The 15,459-nt window shown below is 30.5% G+C and overlaps 2 protein-coding genes across 2 annotated transcripts; both read right to left on the reverse strand.

The window, feature by feature from the left end:
- Nucleotides 1-206: 206 nt before the first annotated feature.
- On the reverse strand, nucleotides 207-2,293 carry LOC106646775 (Muscle protein 20). The gene is made up of 4 exons (XM_014362899.2): nucleotides 2,175-2,293; nucleotides 1,699-1,907; nucleotides 1,219-1,339; nucleotides 207-749 (listed from the first exon to the last, which is right to left on the reverse strand). The coding sequence occupies exons 1-4, from the start codon at nucleotides 2,202-2,204 to the stop codon at nucleotides 558-560; spliced, it is 552 nt and encodes a 183-aa protein (XP_014218385.1). The 5' UTR covers nucleotides 2,205-2,293; the 3' UTR covers nucleotides 207-557.
- A 791-nt stretch (nucleotides 2,294-3,084) lies between these two features.
- Nucleotides 3,085-5,538, reverse strand: LOC106642064 (uncharacterized). The gene is made up of 9 exons (XM_014356741.2): nucleotides 5,446-5,538; nucleotides 5,245-5,364; nucleotides 5,053-5,170; nucleotides 4,714-4,975; nucleotides 3,838-3,963; nucleotides 3,631-3,721; nucleotides 3,411-3,544; nucleotides 3,207-3,339; nucleotides 3,085-3,135 (listed from the first exon to the last, which is right to left on the reverse strand). Exons 1-9 carry the CDS (start codon nucleotides 5,536-5,538, stop codon nucleotides 3,085-3,087), a joined length of 1,128 nt encoding a protein of 375 aa, XP_014212227.2.
- Nucleotides 5,539-15,459: the final 9,921 nt, after the last annotated feature.

The following is a 15,459-nucleotide window of genomic DNA, read 5'->3' on the forward strand; positions in this document are numbered from 1 at the left end:
TCAAGGCCGGGATATTTTTTTCCTTGTGATCCATGCTCTGATTTCAAACTGGCCTCAAAGTAGATTTTTTTATTTTCGTCTGAGTCACGTGATTAAATTAAAATTAATGTTTTTATTGTCAATTGTCAAGTACATACCTGCCAAATGGTTTGAAGACTATGTGCAATGCGAAGATGAAAGGTTGATAAAACGATCACAAGCTCTGATTTGGTTTTAATAATAAATATAATCTGTACTGGTTCAATTACAAAATCTCGTTAAATTTATATATGTATACACGAATGTATGCATATATTTATGCATACAATTATGTAGTAATTACGACGTAGTGTTAAAAATAATAATAAATATTTACATAAAAAAGAAAATCCTTACGTATTGTTTTATTGATATCGCAAGAAACGCGACCATTTCTGATTACAAATGACGCTACAATTTGTCATCACTTTCACGCAGTGTCTTAAGATTAATTTTAGGGGTACGATAATGATCATAGAGGATAAAGGAGGTGGGAGGGTATGTATGACGATTTTTTTTTTTTTTTTTTTTTTTCTTCTTTACTTTCCTAGGAGAATTTTACGAGAGGCACCGATATTCTGTCCGGACTGCGTGGCTCCCTTGTTGGAACCAGCCTGAAGTCCGATCACAGTCTGCCCAGCTCTGAGCTGTTCCTGCGAGAACTCGCGTTTGTGCTCCTCGGCAGGTTTGGGTCCCAGATGCGGGCCCTTGTATTCTGGGTGTCTGTAGGTCTATCGGGAAATAATATTAACTTTTGTTTTATTTTTATCAACGAATTTCATGGCCCATTTTATGGGTCATCAACAAAAAAATTTGCTTTGGGCATGGTTTTTTTAGAAATGTAGAGCACCATTTTTATTGAGAAAGCTTGTTTGTTACTTGTAATTAAGTGTTTAACAACATTGTGCTCAGCAAGTGCAATAGGTACATTATACTTTGCAAAACAAAACAATTTAAAAAAAAAAGAGTCAAAATGTTTGAAAAAACGAATGGAAACATTTTTACAATCACTGTAAAATAAACTTTATTAGAAAGAAATGTATAGAATTAATTTTTGCTCTAAAATTTTTCTGTAAGTCAAGGTGAAAAAAATTTTGCAGTAAAAATATTGCACTTAATTTTGAAAAAAAAAAAAAAAAAAAAAATAAAATAACAGGGTAGGTTTAGATTGATTGACATTGTTACAACACTGCGACTTACCTCGCGCCCTAGGGCAAACAGAGTCGTGACGACTAGCGAGATGTCCTTCTTTTCCCAGAGATCGACCGTTTGGAAGATATCCGCGTCACTCAGTCCATAAGCCCTAACTGCATCCTGGAATCTACGAGGGTAATAAATTGTTACCAGTACTGCCATTGATCTACAGTGTAATGTACAACATACATTAAATCGTCATGTGGATCAAAAATTAGTATGAATACACGTAAACTCGGTTTTTTATATTTACAAAAAGTAGATTTTAGATCCCAGTTCGTTCAGAAAAAAAAATTTGTATGTCTACTTGGGAGATATATACACTTTTTGCTGTCACATATCAACGGCTTGATTTTATAACCCAACGGTTATACTATTTGTACTGTGTAATTACATTGGAGAGATAACATGTGACTACTTTGTTACTTAAGAGGATTGGTTTTCGCAAAATTAAAAAAAAAAACTGGTCTTTCTCGCAATACCAACTTATTAATATTCTCCATCATTTTGAAGTCACCCCCTGCCGTGTTGATTTTCTTAATGGAGCCAGGCTTGATCTTGTTTATGAGCTCACAGAGGACCGTGCCGTCCCTCAGGATGTCCTCGATCGGGGCGGGCTTCAAATTCTTACCGATCACAGACGATATCCACTCGCGGGCCTCTCGCTCGCGTTCTGGATCACGTTTGGCGATGAGCTGCAAGCAATCGATTTTTGTTCGTTTGATTGAATGAATTATTTAAGGAAAAAGATTGCAGGAATCACTGAGCATTCAACAAAAGTAAATGAATCTTTTCCACAAAATCACTCGTTGTGAAAAAAAAAAAACCGAGTTGCCGATCATTTCTTGCGAGTAAAAGGGAAAGCAGCTAAAATCTAATCCAATTCCCCGTTGAAACGATTCTCGATTGCAAAAAGAAAAATCTACATGAGCCACAACACCAAAATCGAGTAAACAGCGTACCTTAGCGCGGACCGAACGTTCGAGTGCCATATTTCTTTCTCAAATTCGTACACTAACGTAACGCAAAAGTGCGTGGAGTAGTATGCCAATACACCGTTATCGGCAAAACTCGATCGGAGTCAAAAACTCAAGTGCCGCATAGCGATCGGCCAGTTAGGCTTTATAGAGAAGCTCCGGAGCAACAGGTCGAGCACCCATATGCGCGCGCACAATCACCCGTGGGATTTTCGGCGGAAGATTCACGCATCCAGTGAGTCAAGAAGACGTGAGTGCAGTATATTTTGAGGAGGAATCGGAGAAGAGATCTTACGTGTACATATTATATAGAAATGTGGGCATCGTAGGGTTTCGAGCTGTGAGACAACGATAGGGTTTTATTTCGGTGGTTCTAATATTGGCGGCTTTCTCTCTCTCTCTCTCTTTCTGCATGTGGGCACGTGTGCTCTTTCTCGAGAGTTTTTTAGACGTGCGAACGAAGGTCCTGAGGTACTCTGGAGGTTTTTTTTTACAGTCGAGCTGCGGGAAGCTTTGACCTTGCAAAAAATGCGTAAATGCGGGCTTACAATGGTGACCCATTTTGGTGACCCATTTTGCTGGGAATCGCAAGAACGTTGGAGTGAAATTAGCAGCTTCTTTCAAGGTGCCAAGGTTATCACGTGTTGCATTATTTTCATTTCTTTTGATTTTTTGTTGCTATTATTATTATTATTATTATTATTATTATTATTATTTTTTATTGTTCGAGTTACTATTCTGATTGTATAAAACGTCTCCTCAAACTTTCTTGGTACTTACCTTTGCAGAATGTACGTTTGATAAATAATTGTAAAAAATTAATGCATTGCTAACATATATTTATTTGAAAAACGAGTAGATCGTCAGTCAATACAAATACTAAAGCCATCGAAATTCATTGAGTTGACATTATCATGGTGAAAAACGACATAGAAGTTTTAATGAGCTGAAATGTAAAAATAAGCTTAAATGAATACACGGTCCATGTAAAATAAATTTCTGTGCAATCATACTAACACTGCCGTAAGTCTCAAAGTTGAGTGGTGCAATTTTACCAATTGTAATGTAACTCGGTCGCAAACTTCTGATCAGCATGATGTAAATCAATTTTTTGGCTTTTTGTGGAAACTCATACCAGGTGACGTTGGATCTGCAAAATTTTCCATGACTCTGCATCAATTCAAAACAAGACGCACGAAGAAAAATCATTTTTATGCTCACAAAAATTTGTCAATTCTCGCGCTATGGTCGAAAAGCCTTTGACCGGACCAAGAAAGGAAAAACAATCGAAATATTACGGACACCGTATTTAATCCGAAACTCAAAACTTCTAAAGGATCAGTCGTACGTGTGGTCTGTACAACAAATTATTAATATCGATCAATTTTATTACAAACTATAGTAAAATTCGTTTGATTATATCAATGGTCATTTTACTAACTTGAACTGCCGTAACACTGATGATAGCCATATTTAAAAATATAAACATGACAAACGATACAGAAAATGAACTTTCAATCATGTCGAAAAACCTATTAAAATACATCAGTTATTAAAATTTAATTTTTGTTAAATAATGTATGACCAAACAAAATTTTTATTGAAAATAAAGAATTAGATATTAAAATCGTGCAATTACGAAAAATACCTCATACATTTGCAGTGATACTTGACACATTTGATGATTTTAGTGGACATAATAATATCCCGCTCACGATTGGAGTACAGATTAAGCGTCTTGGAATTTGCGTGACTCACTTCACCAAGTCTGTGCCTGAAATATTTTTGAAAACATCGGAAGCTTCTGGAAAAGGCTCCCAAAGCTTTTCTGCCGTGAGAGGTTTCTTATAAATATTCTGATGTGTCATGATGATAAATGACAAATTGAAAAAATAATTGTAAATGAAGGTAGATAAAAAATGTTTCTGTGCAACAGAATAGACGTACGCGCATAAATCGTGTTATATTCTACGATGCATGTATTGGGTTGTCGAAAATTTATGACGCATTTTTTTCATTTTTCACAAAAGTAATGTATTTAAAAAAAAAAAAAAAAAACTTTTCACAAGTTTGTCACGTGTAGTTGCGGAAGGAGTAAAATATGGCAGAAAAGAATCGTCTGATCTTAACTCTTTTACTTGAACTGACAGCTCTAAAAATAACTTGATGTTTGTCAAATTTTTATAAAATTGTAGGTGAGAAAAAGATCCACATATTCGAATACTTTGATAATGAACTAACTTGATTTGTTTGAAACATGCGTTTCTGATAATTTTTTCGATAATCCAATTATGATTGATACAATGTAATCGATGTTATGTATTATAAATTTTTAAAATACATAGAATTTAAAACGAATGACATGCATCGTAAAAAACTCCGTGTACACATCACACAGATCAATAAAATACAGCTTTTCCAATCGCTTGGGCTGTACAATAACTTGTATAACACATGATTGCAGATGACATGATTTATTATGTTAATCGAAACGTGATTTACTGAAATTACGAAATAACCTTACCCTAAAACAATAAACATACCACAGGCATGTTGAATAATCATGACAAAGTACGAATCGATCGCCAGAATGATTAATATGACTAAAACAGCGGCTTGCACTCCATGAAAATAAATATGTACGTAATACTTATCCACATCAACGTAGTACTGTACTTCGAGAAGATTTCGCATCGGTCGTGACTCGTTCAGTGGAAAAATATAGTCAAGCAATTTTGGAAGTAACGGGACAATCATGAACATATTCAGCGCCACAATAACGAGAACTAAACATTTTTACCAGAATTTCTTTGATTATTTAGATTATTTGAAAAGCTTTTTTTTATGCCTATCGTTACTGAACTTGAATAAATGATGATTAGTAATTTTCCCTCTTGAGCGTAATTTTTAAAAATTTTTTGTTCTTTCGTCGTTTTCAAGTCCAACCAGTTGTCTTTCATTTCTTCGAGTACTTTCTTCCTCTAAAAATTGCATCTGATGTAAACAAACAACAATACTTGAATGAGGTAAAAAAAAAGTATGAATGCATTGTTACCAATTTAAAGGTAATAATATTATTACATAATAAAACATAAGCTACGTAAGTTGCAGATAGCGCCATAAGACAGTCAAGCATTTTAGATAAATTTTTAAATACCTCAATAAAGTAAATCACCTTAAATAAAAATAAATATGATTAATTTTTTATTCAAATACATATTCAAATACATAGTCTTGTTTGAATAATAAAAAAAACCTCAGGAATAACGACTGTAAAGATACAAAAACATATTACAGACGAAATTACACTTCTTCTGGTCTTTTTTTGGTACGGCCAACTTCCGATCATGCAGAGATATAATTTGTTTATTTTATAATGAGGACCATCGAAAATATCATCTGAATGCGAGTATTTCTTCTCCAAATGTTTAACATTCATTATTAATGAGTCTTTTTTTATGTTAACTCTAATATTTGCAGTCCTCAAACAGTAGCATACGCTTAATAAAGCAACAAATTTTATTTACTATTTTAATGATATAGTTCGTGAGTAAACATTTAAAGTATGCAGTAAATGTTTGAAAAATATACGATTAAGTAAAAAACATGAATAAGGTATAATCATCAGCATAATAAAACACTCGTGTGTAAATTTCAACTTCTTGCGTCTCCTCACATTGTGCAAAGTTCCCGAGTCTACTATAGCGTACATAGCAATATTCTTTGCACTAATACGCCCAAAGTACCCAGATTATTCGATATTTTTCCATTGATTCACGAAAAGGTACGTGTAATCGAAATCTTCATATACTGAGTAACAAATAGTGCCAACGCAATGAAGAAGACAGAACCAAATATTTAAGGACCATATAGTTGAAAAGCTGTTTGAAAAATGAATAAAAATTTTACAAAAAGTAAAAACATTTAATTTGCAGTTATTTAATTGTCAACTGATATTTGTTTGTTGTTAATCCAAAGCCTCAAGTTATGGTTCATAAATCATTTATTAACTATAAGTCATCCTTAATATCAGTGCACGCGAACAATTAAATAGCGATTAACAGCATGTTGTTATGAGCTAGTTACAATAAATAATTGATAAACGAATAATATAACTCATGATAAAGAGAAGTAATTTTTATAATACATTTATTAACTCATACTATGACTTCTCAACTACATTTCACAATAATAGATATTTTTTAAATCCATAATCTTCAAGTGCTATTTTTTAGAATTCATTGACCAAATTATCGTGATGTATGAAGCTGCAGATTGCATAAGCTAAAAAAAATAGATGAGCCCATTATAAAGTCTTACAACTCCTTCAACATTTGTCTTACTGAATAAAAGGTGTTGACCAATCACACAATGAATAAAAAGGTCACTGTCACGTGATAATCAATCTTTTAAGATGGGATATAGCTCTCTTTTAGTGATGGAATAAAAAAGTTTAAAAATTATACAGGGAAAATTTTTCAAAAAATTAATCATGGGCTTTCAAATAATTACGGCTGGTATTTGAATAGTTATAATTTTAATCTACATAAACGATATGCTGAATTTTCGTTGCTTATTTTTTTGATAAAGCTGCCGTACAATCATGATACATATTTTTATATTTAGGGAGTACTCCATAAACATGCGTAAAAATAACTCATAAATTGTTCCTTATATTGTGGTGTCTTGTATTTTCTCATCAGTTACTATTTAAGGTGGCTTAAGTAGAACAGACAGTGCCGTCGTTACAAAATTTCAGAAAATAAAAAATCCCCCGAGATAATAGAGCTTACTTTAATCCAAATCTCGGTTATCTTAGTTTTTTTAAAAGATAGCATGTGAGAGTTATTTTATTGAGCTATAAAATTTTCATGTATGTTAATCATGTATGGTTTATGTACATATATAAATTATTTAACTTATCCTCATGTTTAATGAAATAGTAACAATTGTCTAAAATTCAACTTTGCGAAATTTTGTGATTATTAGATAATATTAAAGTTAAAGAACATACAGCCAAAAGTAAACACATTTAAAAAAAAGTTTTATAAGTACTCACTATAGTACAATTTAGCAGGTTTGGTTATCAAAAAGTGAACAATTGTATGAAATGTAATTATTTATTTGGAATAATAAATGCTTTGAAAGAGTTTTAAAATTTTAATTCAATCAAGCATATATTTATATTTTTAAGAAGTGCCTTAAGAGTTTTTTTTGCAAAAGACGAACATTACATTTTTTGTGGCTTCAGTTTTGCCTCGAATGTGTATGTGTACAAATAATTAATTGTATATATTACTAAAGACTTCAACGCGAAGAGTAACTACGCATTGCGTTTCTTTTCAAATTTCTCGTGTATAAAATCAATATAAAAATGGTGCCGAATACATTAAAGCATTAGTACGTTTCGTATGTATAGCACAAATATATGCTTTACGTCAACAAATATTGATTTTCCCATAACACCTCTAGTCTATTATTTCAACTATGGACGTTTGCTAGTATAGGAAAAGTAGACTTAGCACATTATTTACAATACAGTACTAAGAAAAAAATTTTCCTTGGAAGATAAGTGTAACACACTGTACGTGTTAAAATTTAATGAAATGTATTTGAAATAAAATGCTTAAATACTCTTTCTCATAATTTGACTATTGTATTCTTATATATATATATATATTTTTTATAGAAAGTGTAAGGAATTTTTTTTTTTTGCTATTATAATTTTTGTTTATTACTGTGTTATAAAGATACTTTGAAAAAATATTTAAACATTAATAATGCATTATACTTCTAGCAAGAAATTATATTCCAAAAAAAAGAGAAAGTATCCTTGCCCAAGTCCATCTGGGTGAAAGTGAACTCGATAGAATAGTTAATATTTTCAGTTAAGAAACAGAAATAAATAACCGAAACACACTTTTCCTACTTTTGTGAAAAAAATCTCTTTGAAGAAATAAAAAATAGTGCATTACATCACTAGGACACAAAGCACTTTTCCGCCCCAGGGTGCAAAGTGTACCTGCGGGCACAAAAATCCCGCCCTCGGTAACAAAAACAAGTTTGGCTTCCTCTCACACGAAGCTTTGTGATGGACAAAAAATTACACATTGAGATAACATGACGTTGATGTATTTTCTGAAGTTCATAATTGAAATAGAATACTCTGGCGAAGATTTAAAAAATTTAAAAAAAAGCATTAAAAATTTAATGTACTGAAACATATGCGGATATGCGTGTGTACGCTTGTGTGTGTAGTGCTTACCTATGTAATTGAACATTTTTATAATTCCCTCGATCAATTTCAATAAACCTTAGTCTTTTTTTGTTTATTATATACCTAAACATCTAATCCAAAGTATAAATTCTCAATTTCTCTGTTTTTTCATTTTTTTATTTTTTTAATTTTTTTTTATTTTATTGATTTTGGAAAATCAACATTAAAAAATAAAAATCGATATTTAAGACTTCTATTGCTGCTTTTAGGATACTTTATAACAGAAAATCTAAACACACCACTAAAGGTTCTCATTTCCACTGTATATACGCATACTTGCTGGTCTTGACCAGGTTACAACTACTTATAGCTCTTTCGCTACTGCCATTGATTCTGCTATAAACTTTTTTTCGAAAATTAAGAATTAATCTTCCACGAATAATACAGCTATATGCTGGTTCATTGTCTTTCCACTAGTAATTTACAAATGATACAATAATTTATTACGGCTCGCAATCCTTCTTTTAAACCGTATATCCAAAATTTTGATCTAATTTCGTTCACTACATCTTTCTGGCTCCCCAGAATACAGTATGACGATAACTTTTAATTAACAACATATTTCGTCTTTTATGTATAAAATAATCGGATTTGTTGCAATATCTTTGCTTTTAAAAAATAGAAATCGACTTCTGGAACTCCAAAGCATGTAAATTTGTTCGACTCGAAACCTGATGAACATTGGTGAAATTTTCTTTCGTTGTATCAGGTTTATTGCCTTGAAAAAGTGCATCATCGTAGAAAAAGAATGTAAAAATTGTAAAAACATTTTAAAAATTTTAGCTCTATCTAATTCATAATTTTTAGATATTTTTTTTTTTGATAAAAATAATGTTACATATTTTAATAACAATAGTAATGATTCCAATACATATAATTATCATAGTGAAAGTGCTATCTTTATGTTCTTGATAGACCCATTGCCTAGTCATTATGGACTTTTTTACTTATTGAAGAATTTAATAACACAAGAAATTGTATGGAACTATCATTTATTAGCTGTTCAGTATCACACAAAGGCTTCTTTTTGTTTATAGCTTAATACTCATTAAGCCTTGAATATAACATTAGTTGTAAAAAAATATTTTCAATGAAAAATAGAATAAATTATGCTGATGTACATTATATTATTTTTAAATATTTACTACTTGAACTAGACGTTAAAATACTTATAAATACTTTTCAACATAAGGAAAAACTTACGGTCAAACTGCCTTCTGTAGTAAAAAGTTTATACCAAAATTACTGTGATAAAACGACTATCCTCAGATTTTTTGCCTACTAGATGAAAACACCACCTTTCGTAGCTAAATATTAATAATACGGTACCATTTTTTAAATCTGCGTTGCAGTTTATAGCTCAAGCAAATAATGATCGATTTGTCGCTGCCATTAAAATAATTACTGCATTCGAAACGATCAATTATGTTGTTCGATACCTCGACAATTATTTTAATAATAGTACTGTATTGATAAAGTGATCGTGTAATGTAAAGCTTTTCAATAGAGGACGATTTTTAGTGATGGATACGTACAGCAGTTGCTATGGAATCATACATTGATCTCATTTTTGAACTGCTATTATGACGATTAAATGCGATATTTCACCGAATACATTCAAAATTCTATATTTACCTAGGGGATTAGGACAAATTCGGAAAATTGTGGTTTTGTCAATACAAATGCATCGAATTCGACCAAAAAAATTTTTCTTTAAATTCAATTAAGTTACTTTATATTACTTACAATAAAGATTAAGTTTAAATATTGGACAGATATTTAAAATAGTAAATGAGAGAATTTTTGTAGTTGAAGCATCAATAAGTATATGAGAAAAAATTCATGCCACAAAAAGTTTGTATAAAACGCTTTTGTGCATTAACCGTATTTAAGTCCTTTCAGATAGTTAAGAGGAAAAATTACAATATCGTACCACTCACAGTTCGTTGCAATAAAAAACCAACATCAAAAAACTATCGCTCTTTACAATGTGTTATTGTTTCTATGCATTTATTACTTTATACGACAGTGTCTCAACTTTACATACAATATATTTATAATTCTAACTTAATGATTTTGGTGTCTATTTCTTCATGATAATCTATTGAATAAAACGTAGATAAAAATGTAATACTTACTCAGTTTTGTTTTACATAGTAATACAAAACCTACTAAGATTTTTTTTACGAGATTATCACTAAATACGCATGAAGAGTTCAGTTAGTGGTCAAAAACGAAACGAGTTCTTTTCCACTATTTCTCCTCTTTCTTAACCTCTATACACCACCAAGTATAAATTTATCGCTTGTAGCAAAATCATACTTGTGCCATAGTGTTCACAGTTTTCGTATTTAGTGATAATCTCGTTAAAAAAACTTTAGTAAGTTTTATATTACTATGTAAAACAAGGTTTTGTATTACTAAACAAAACTTGGTAAGTATTAAATTTTTATTTACGTTATATTTATAAATATTATTTATTGGACTCATCAAGAATCTTCAAGTAGATTATTCTTTAGACGAGGTTGACAAAATCACAGTTGCATACGAAACCGAGGATTTAATGAGCTTAAAAAAAATAATTTCATTAATAACTTAGTGGTACTAAATACATTTTTTTAATTTTTACACGCTTACCATAAAAAAAGTGCTTAGATCAAGTCGCATTATTTTACCGGCTGTTAGGTAACAAGGTCTTGAACTTCTAACTAACATTAATAACAGTAGTTTTTTAGCTTTCGGTGGAAAATTGTACCAGTCGCAGTTATATCTAAAGTAAAATAGTTGCAATACGAGAACTTTTTTTTATTGAAACAATTTCAATAATTATGATAAAAGGGAAAAAACTTACACCAGTTCATGTACTCCAGTACTTTGATCGGATAATGTTTGACCAGAGTAAGAAAGATAAAACAATCGGTGTATAGCTACGCCACAGAGTAATGAAAAATTTATCAGTGTGACGAGTTTGGAAGTGGCACGAATAACCTAAAAGAAATTTTAGCTTAGAAAAAAAATATAACTGTTGGTTAATAAATGTTTTTTTGTTTTAATTAGTTATTACATACTTGTATTGCAGTGATGCTAACAAGGAGCATATTTGGGAATAATGTCATTAAAAATGTATATGTAAAAGTGTCCTCTATCAAATCAGCAAATCTGTTTGAAAAAAAAAAAAACAATAATTTTTCGAAATCTGGTGAAAGAATGTTTTGTAAAGGATTTAGTATAGTTTGCAGACCTTATGTAGTCACAAAGATATCTTGTGCATATTCCAATTTCACGACAAATGTAGTCGTCTTTGTTGCAATATTGAAATTGAATATCACCTTTCAACAACTGTGTATTTGTTTCACATACTTTATTTAATTTAGCTCTACAGTAGTATTAAAACTATAATTACTAACATTTTACATATCATAATATACGTATTATTAAAAATGATCAATGTAGTGCTTACCCTAAAACGGCAAACATTCCGGAAGCATGTTGGGTGACTACGTAAAAGTATCCATCTATAAAAGACATTATCGAAACAACAAAAAACATGCATGACAATTGATGTAAGTATGTAAGCAGGTAGTAGTCTTCCCAGTTAAAGAAGTAATAATTGCATTCTGCTATGTTAGTGAGAGGACGAGGTTCGTCTAGCGGATTGATGATGTTTAAAACAGCAGAAAATAATTTTGCTAGGCAAAATACCGGAATACATATAGCTACTTCAACTGTAATAAAATGTTTAAACACACTTATGAGTGTAAGTAGTATAGTAAATATAACAAGAAGTATATATATATAAGTATTATGTATACAGGCTTTCTAAGCTTTTGAATAAACCCGTTTAGATACTTATGCGGTGCGCACTATACTTTTTTTACTATCAAGCGCAGTTGTTGATGTCTACATATTAAAAAAACGTCAGGAATGTTAATTGGGACGTTTCAGGTGACTATCGTGGCGTTTTTCATCATTACGATGTTATATTATTTAATAGATAAAACAAAAAAAAAACAAAAATAATTTTAAAAAATATCAAAAACATACTGAAGGCTTGACATCTTTCGAAGTCGGAAACATGCTTTTTTATTAAAAACTAATTATTTTTACCTCAGGGTGTTTGTTTGAACATTTTCATGTTTACTGCGCCCTAAGTAGAAAAAATAGTGTACAATATTAATGAGCGTCATATCAGGGCAATCACAAATGTACTTGAGACGTTACAATAATGACAAAAACTATTTTGATCATGATGTAATTTTTTGAGCTAAAAAGGTAAATTGAAAAATAAAAATGTTTAAGTTAAAAAAAAAAGCCAAATTTTTGAGCGCATTTTATCATGTATTGATTGTTATAAATGTTTCTGTTGGGTGTTTTGAAAATTTAAATTTAAAAAAATTGCAAAACAACATAATATACATATACTACGCTAAGAAGAATGAACAAAACTTAAATATCTGGTAAAATATGTGAGACACAAAAAAACGAATCAAACAGGATAAAGGTATTGACAATAAAAGTAATGAAGCTCGCTAAACAGCACACCAAAAGTATAAGAAAGTGTTGATGATAGTTTGAATGTGATTTGGATATAACGTTGTTACCACAGATAATATTAATAAATGTAGTTCCTCTCTTTGCAAAATCAATGATAATTGACAATTCAGCCTTGTCCTTTGCATTTTTCCAGTTCTCAAAAATCGTTACGAGAGTTTTCATTTTCTATAAACCATACATAAGAATGTAACATATTATTTCATATTTTTATATCTACTTACATGCATGTATATTTTGTATCTAAATTTTTCTTAATATCGATAAGTAATGTCTATACAACATCAAAATGTATGTTACATGTGTGAATACTTATACACGTAAATATGTTTTAGATAGATTTCGGACGTTCACTGTACTCTCGTTAAAAAAAATATTTTTCCAAAGGAAAACGTATTTAATCAGAGATATCACAAATACTTCATAAAGTCAAAATGAACTCCTGTTAAAAGTAACCGTACTAAATATGGAAGATCACGCTTATCACTCGTGTGCATCTACTTTGGGGTGATAACTGGGCCCAAAGGCGCTAACTTTTATCACCAAAAGCAGATTGAACGTCTAAATTTCTCAAAAAACGCCCACAAGTATCTAGTAATGATTTACGTAACAAGTGCGGAAAATATGGTTTCTCACATGAATAGTGATACACTAACACTCAAGGATAGGGTGGTAACTTCAATCATAATATATTCCATCAGTCAATCACGATTTGTGTAAAAAATCTTATTTACCACATTTTTTAAGTGACAAACGACTATATAATAAAATGCGCTTAGGATATACCGAATCATTGAAAATAGCGTCGTTCACAATAGTGATCTCTGCGACAAAGACGAATGTTAATGCTAAGTAGGACTCAATCAGCCTTTCATAATCGTGGATTACTTTCATGAGGTTAATCACCTTTACAGGAAAAGTTTATCAGAATCAATTTATAACAATAATTATATATTTTTATCAAGTGTTATTAACCATAGGTATATTAACACTTATAAATGAGACCCATAAAATTGTAGTGGCGAGATAGCGTTGTTTATAGTCTTGATAAGGCCATCGTCCGATAATCATTAAACATTTCCTTAAAAATGAGTAATGACACGATCGTCTGTAGAAATCATCCATAATTTATACCGTAGACTGCAATGTCTCTTAATTTCTCGTCCTTGTCTACTTAAGCTTTTAATCTAGATCATAAAAAATAGTAATTTAAACGAGTAATAAAACAAATGTTCGTAAGTATACCAATACATGTGCACCTATATTTTTAAACTCGACTTTTGACTTTCAAATCTATTTTATGATAAAATGTGTACATTTATTTAATTAAATTTAATCCTGCAAAATACTGATGAAAACGTTTTTTTCTTTTCCCTAAAAAAAAGTATATTACAAATGCATACTTGATACAATAGTTATTTTTTCTACTTTTTCATCACTGCTTGCATAAAAACTTGAATATTAAAACTCACTGCTATATTATAAATTTTCTACACAGATCGAAGCTTTTTCGGCTTATAATCTATTTTGACAAGCAAAAAAAAATGTCACTTCTATTTTGAAATTGAAAATAATATTGATACGTATCGACACTTAAAATTGAAAATAATGGATAAAACTCTTGCGTATTCTAGTGTATACACTCAAGTCTGCGTCTTACTACAAACTTCCATAAAGTTAGTCACGACGCAATGCTTTTGTTTTCGAATTTCTCGTGTATAAAATCAATATAAATACGAAGCCGAATACATTAAAGCATTAGTACGTTTTGTACGTATAACACAAATATATATGCTTTACCTCAACAAATATTGATTTTTCTATAAAACCTCGAGATTATTTTTTTTTGCTTTGGGCGTTTTCTGGTAGAAAAAGTAAATTATGCACCTGTTTTGCACAATACTTATAACCAAGGAAATCGTAAGGGGTCCTTCAGGCTTGGTGTTTAACTTGGTAAAATTGGTCCTCGAGGTATAAAAATTATTATTATTTTTTTTTTTTTTTTTTTTTTGTAAAACTGGTGTAGAAAAATTGAATTAATGTAAAATATAAATATTTGCTTCTATATAATTTAATTATACATTTAAAAAATACACGATTTTATGAGTATAAGAATGGATCGAAGCTCAATTATTTCGTATGGATTTCAAAACAATTTGAAAGAGAATTTTTTTTCTGAATTAAAATAATTTTTGTGGTTCATATTCATATCTTAAATGTGGTGATTATGGTAATGTAATGGAGCGAATATCAAGAACTTCCCATTCCTACAACACTATTTTTCCCACTGAAAGTGGGGCCAAACGACACAAAAAACTCTCCGAGATAGAAAAAAATACTTAGGCCCTTCAAAATAATGTATTGTTTTTACACATTTATTACTATGTACTACAATTTTTTTACTATACATACACCATATTTATACATTATTCGTCGGACTTA

This window comes from Copidosoma floridanum, unplaced genomic scaffold (genome assembly GCF_036245765.1).
Source record: "Copidosoma floridanum isolate Cflo_tuat_1 unplaced genomic scaffold, Cflo_Japanese_pri ptg000030l, whole genome shotgun sequence".
NCBI lineage: Eukaryota > Metazoa > Arthropoda > Insecta > Hymenoptera > Encyrtidae > Copidosoma > Copidosoma floridanum.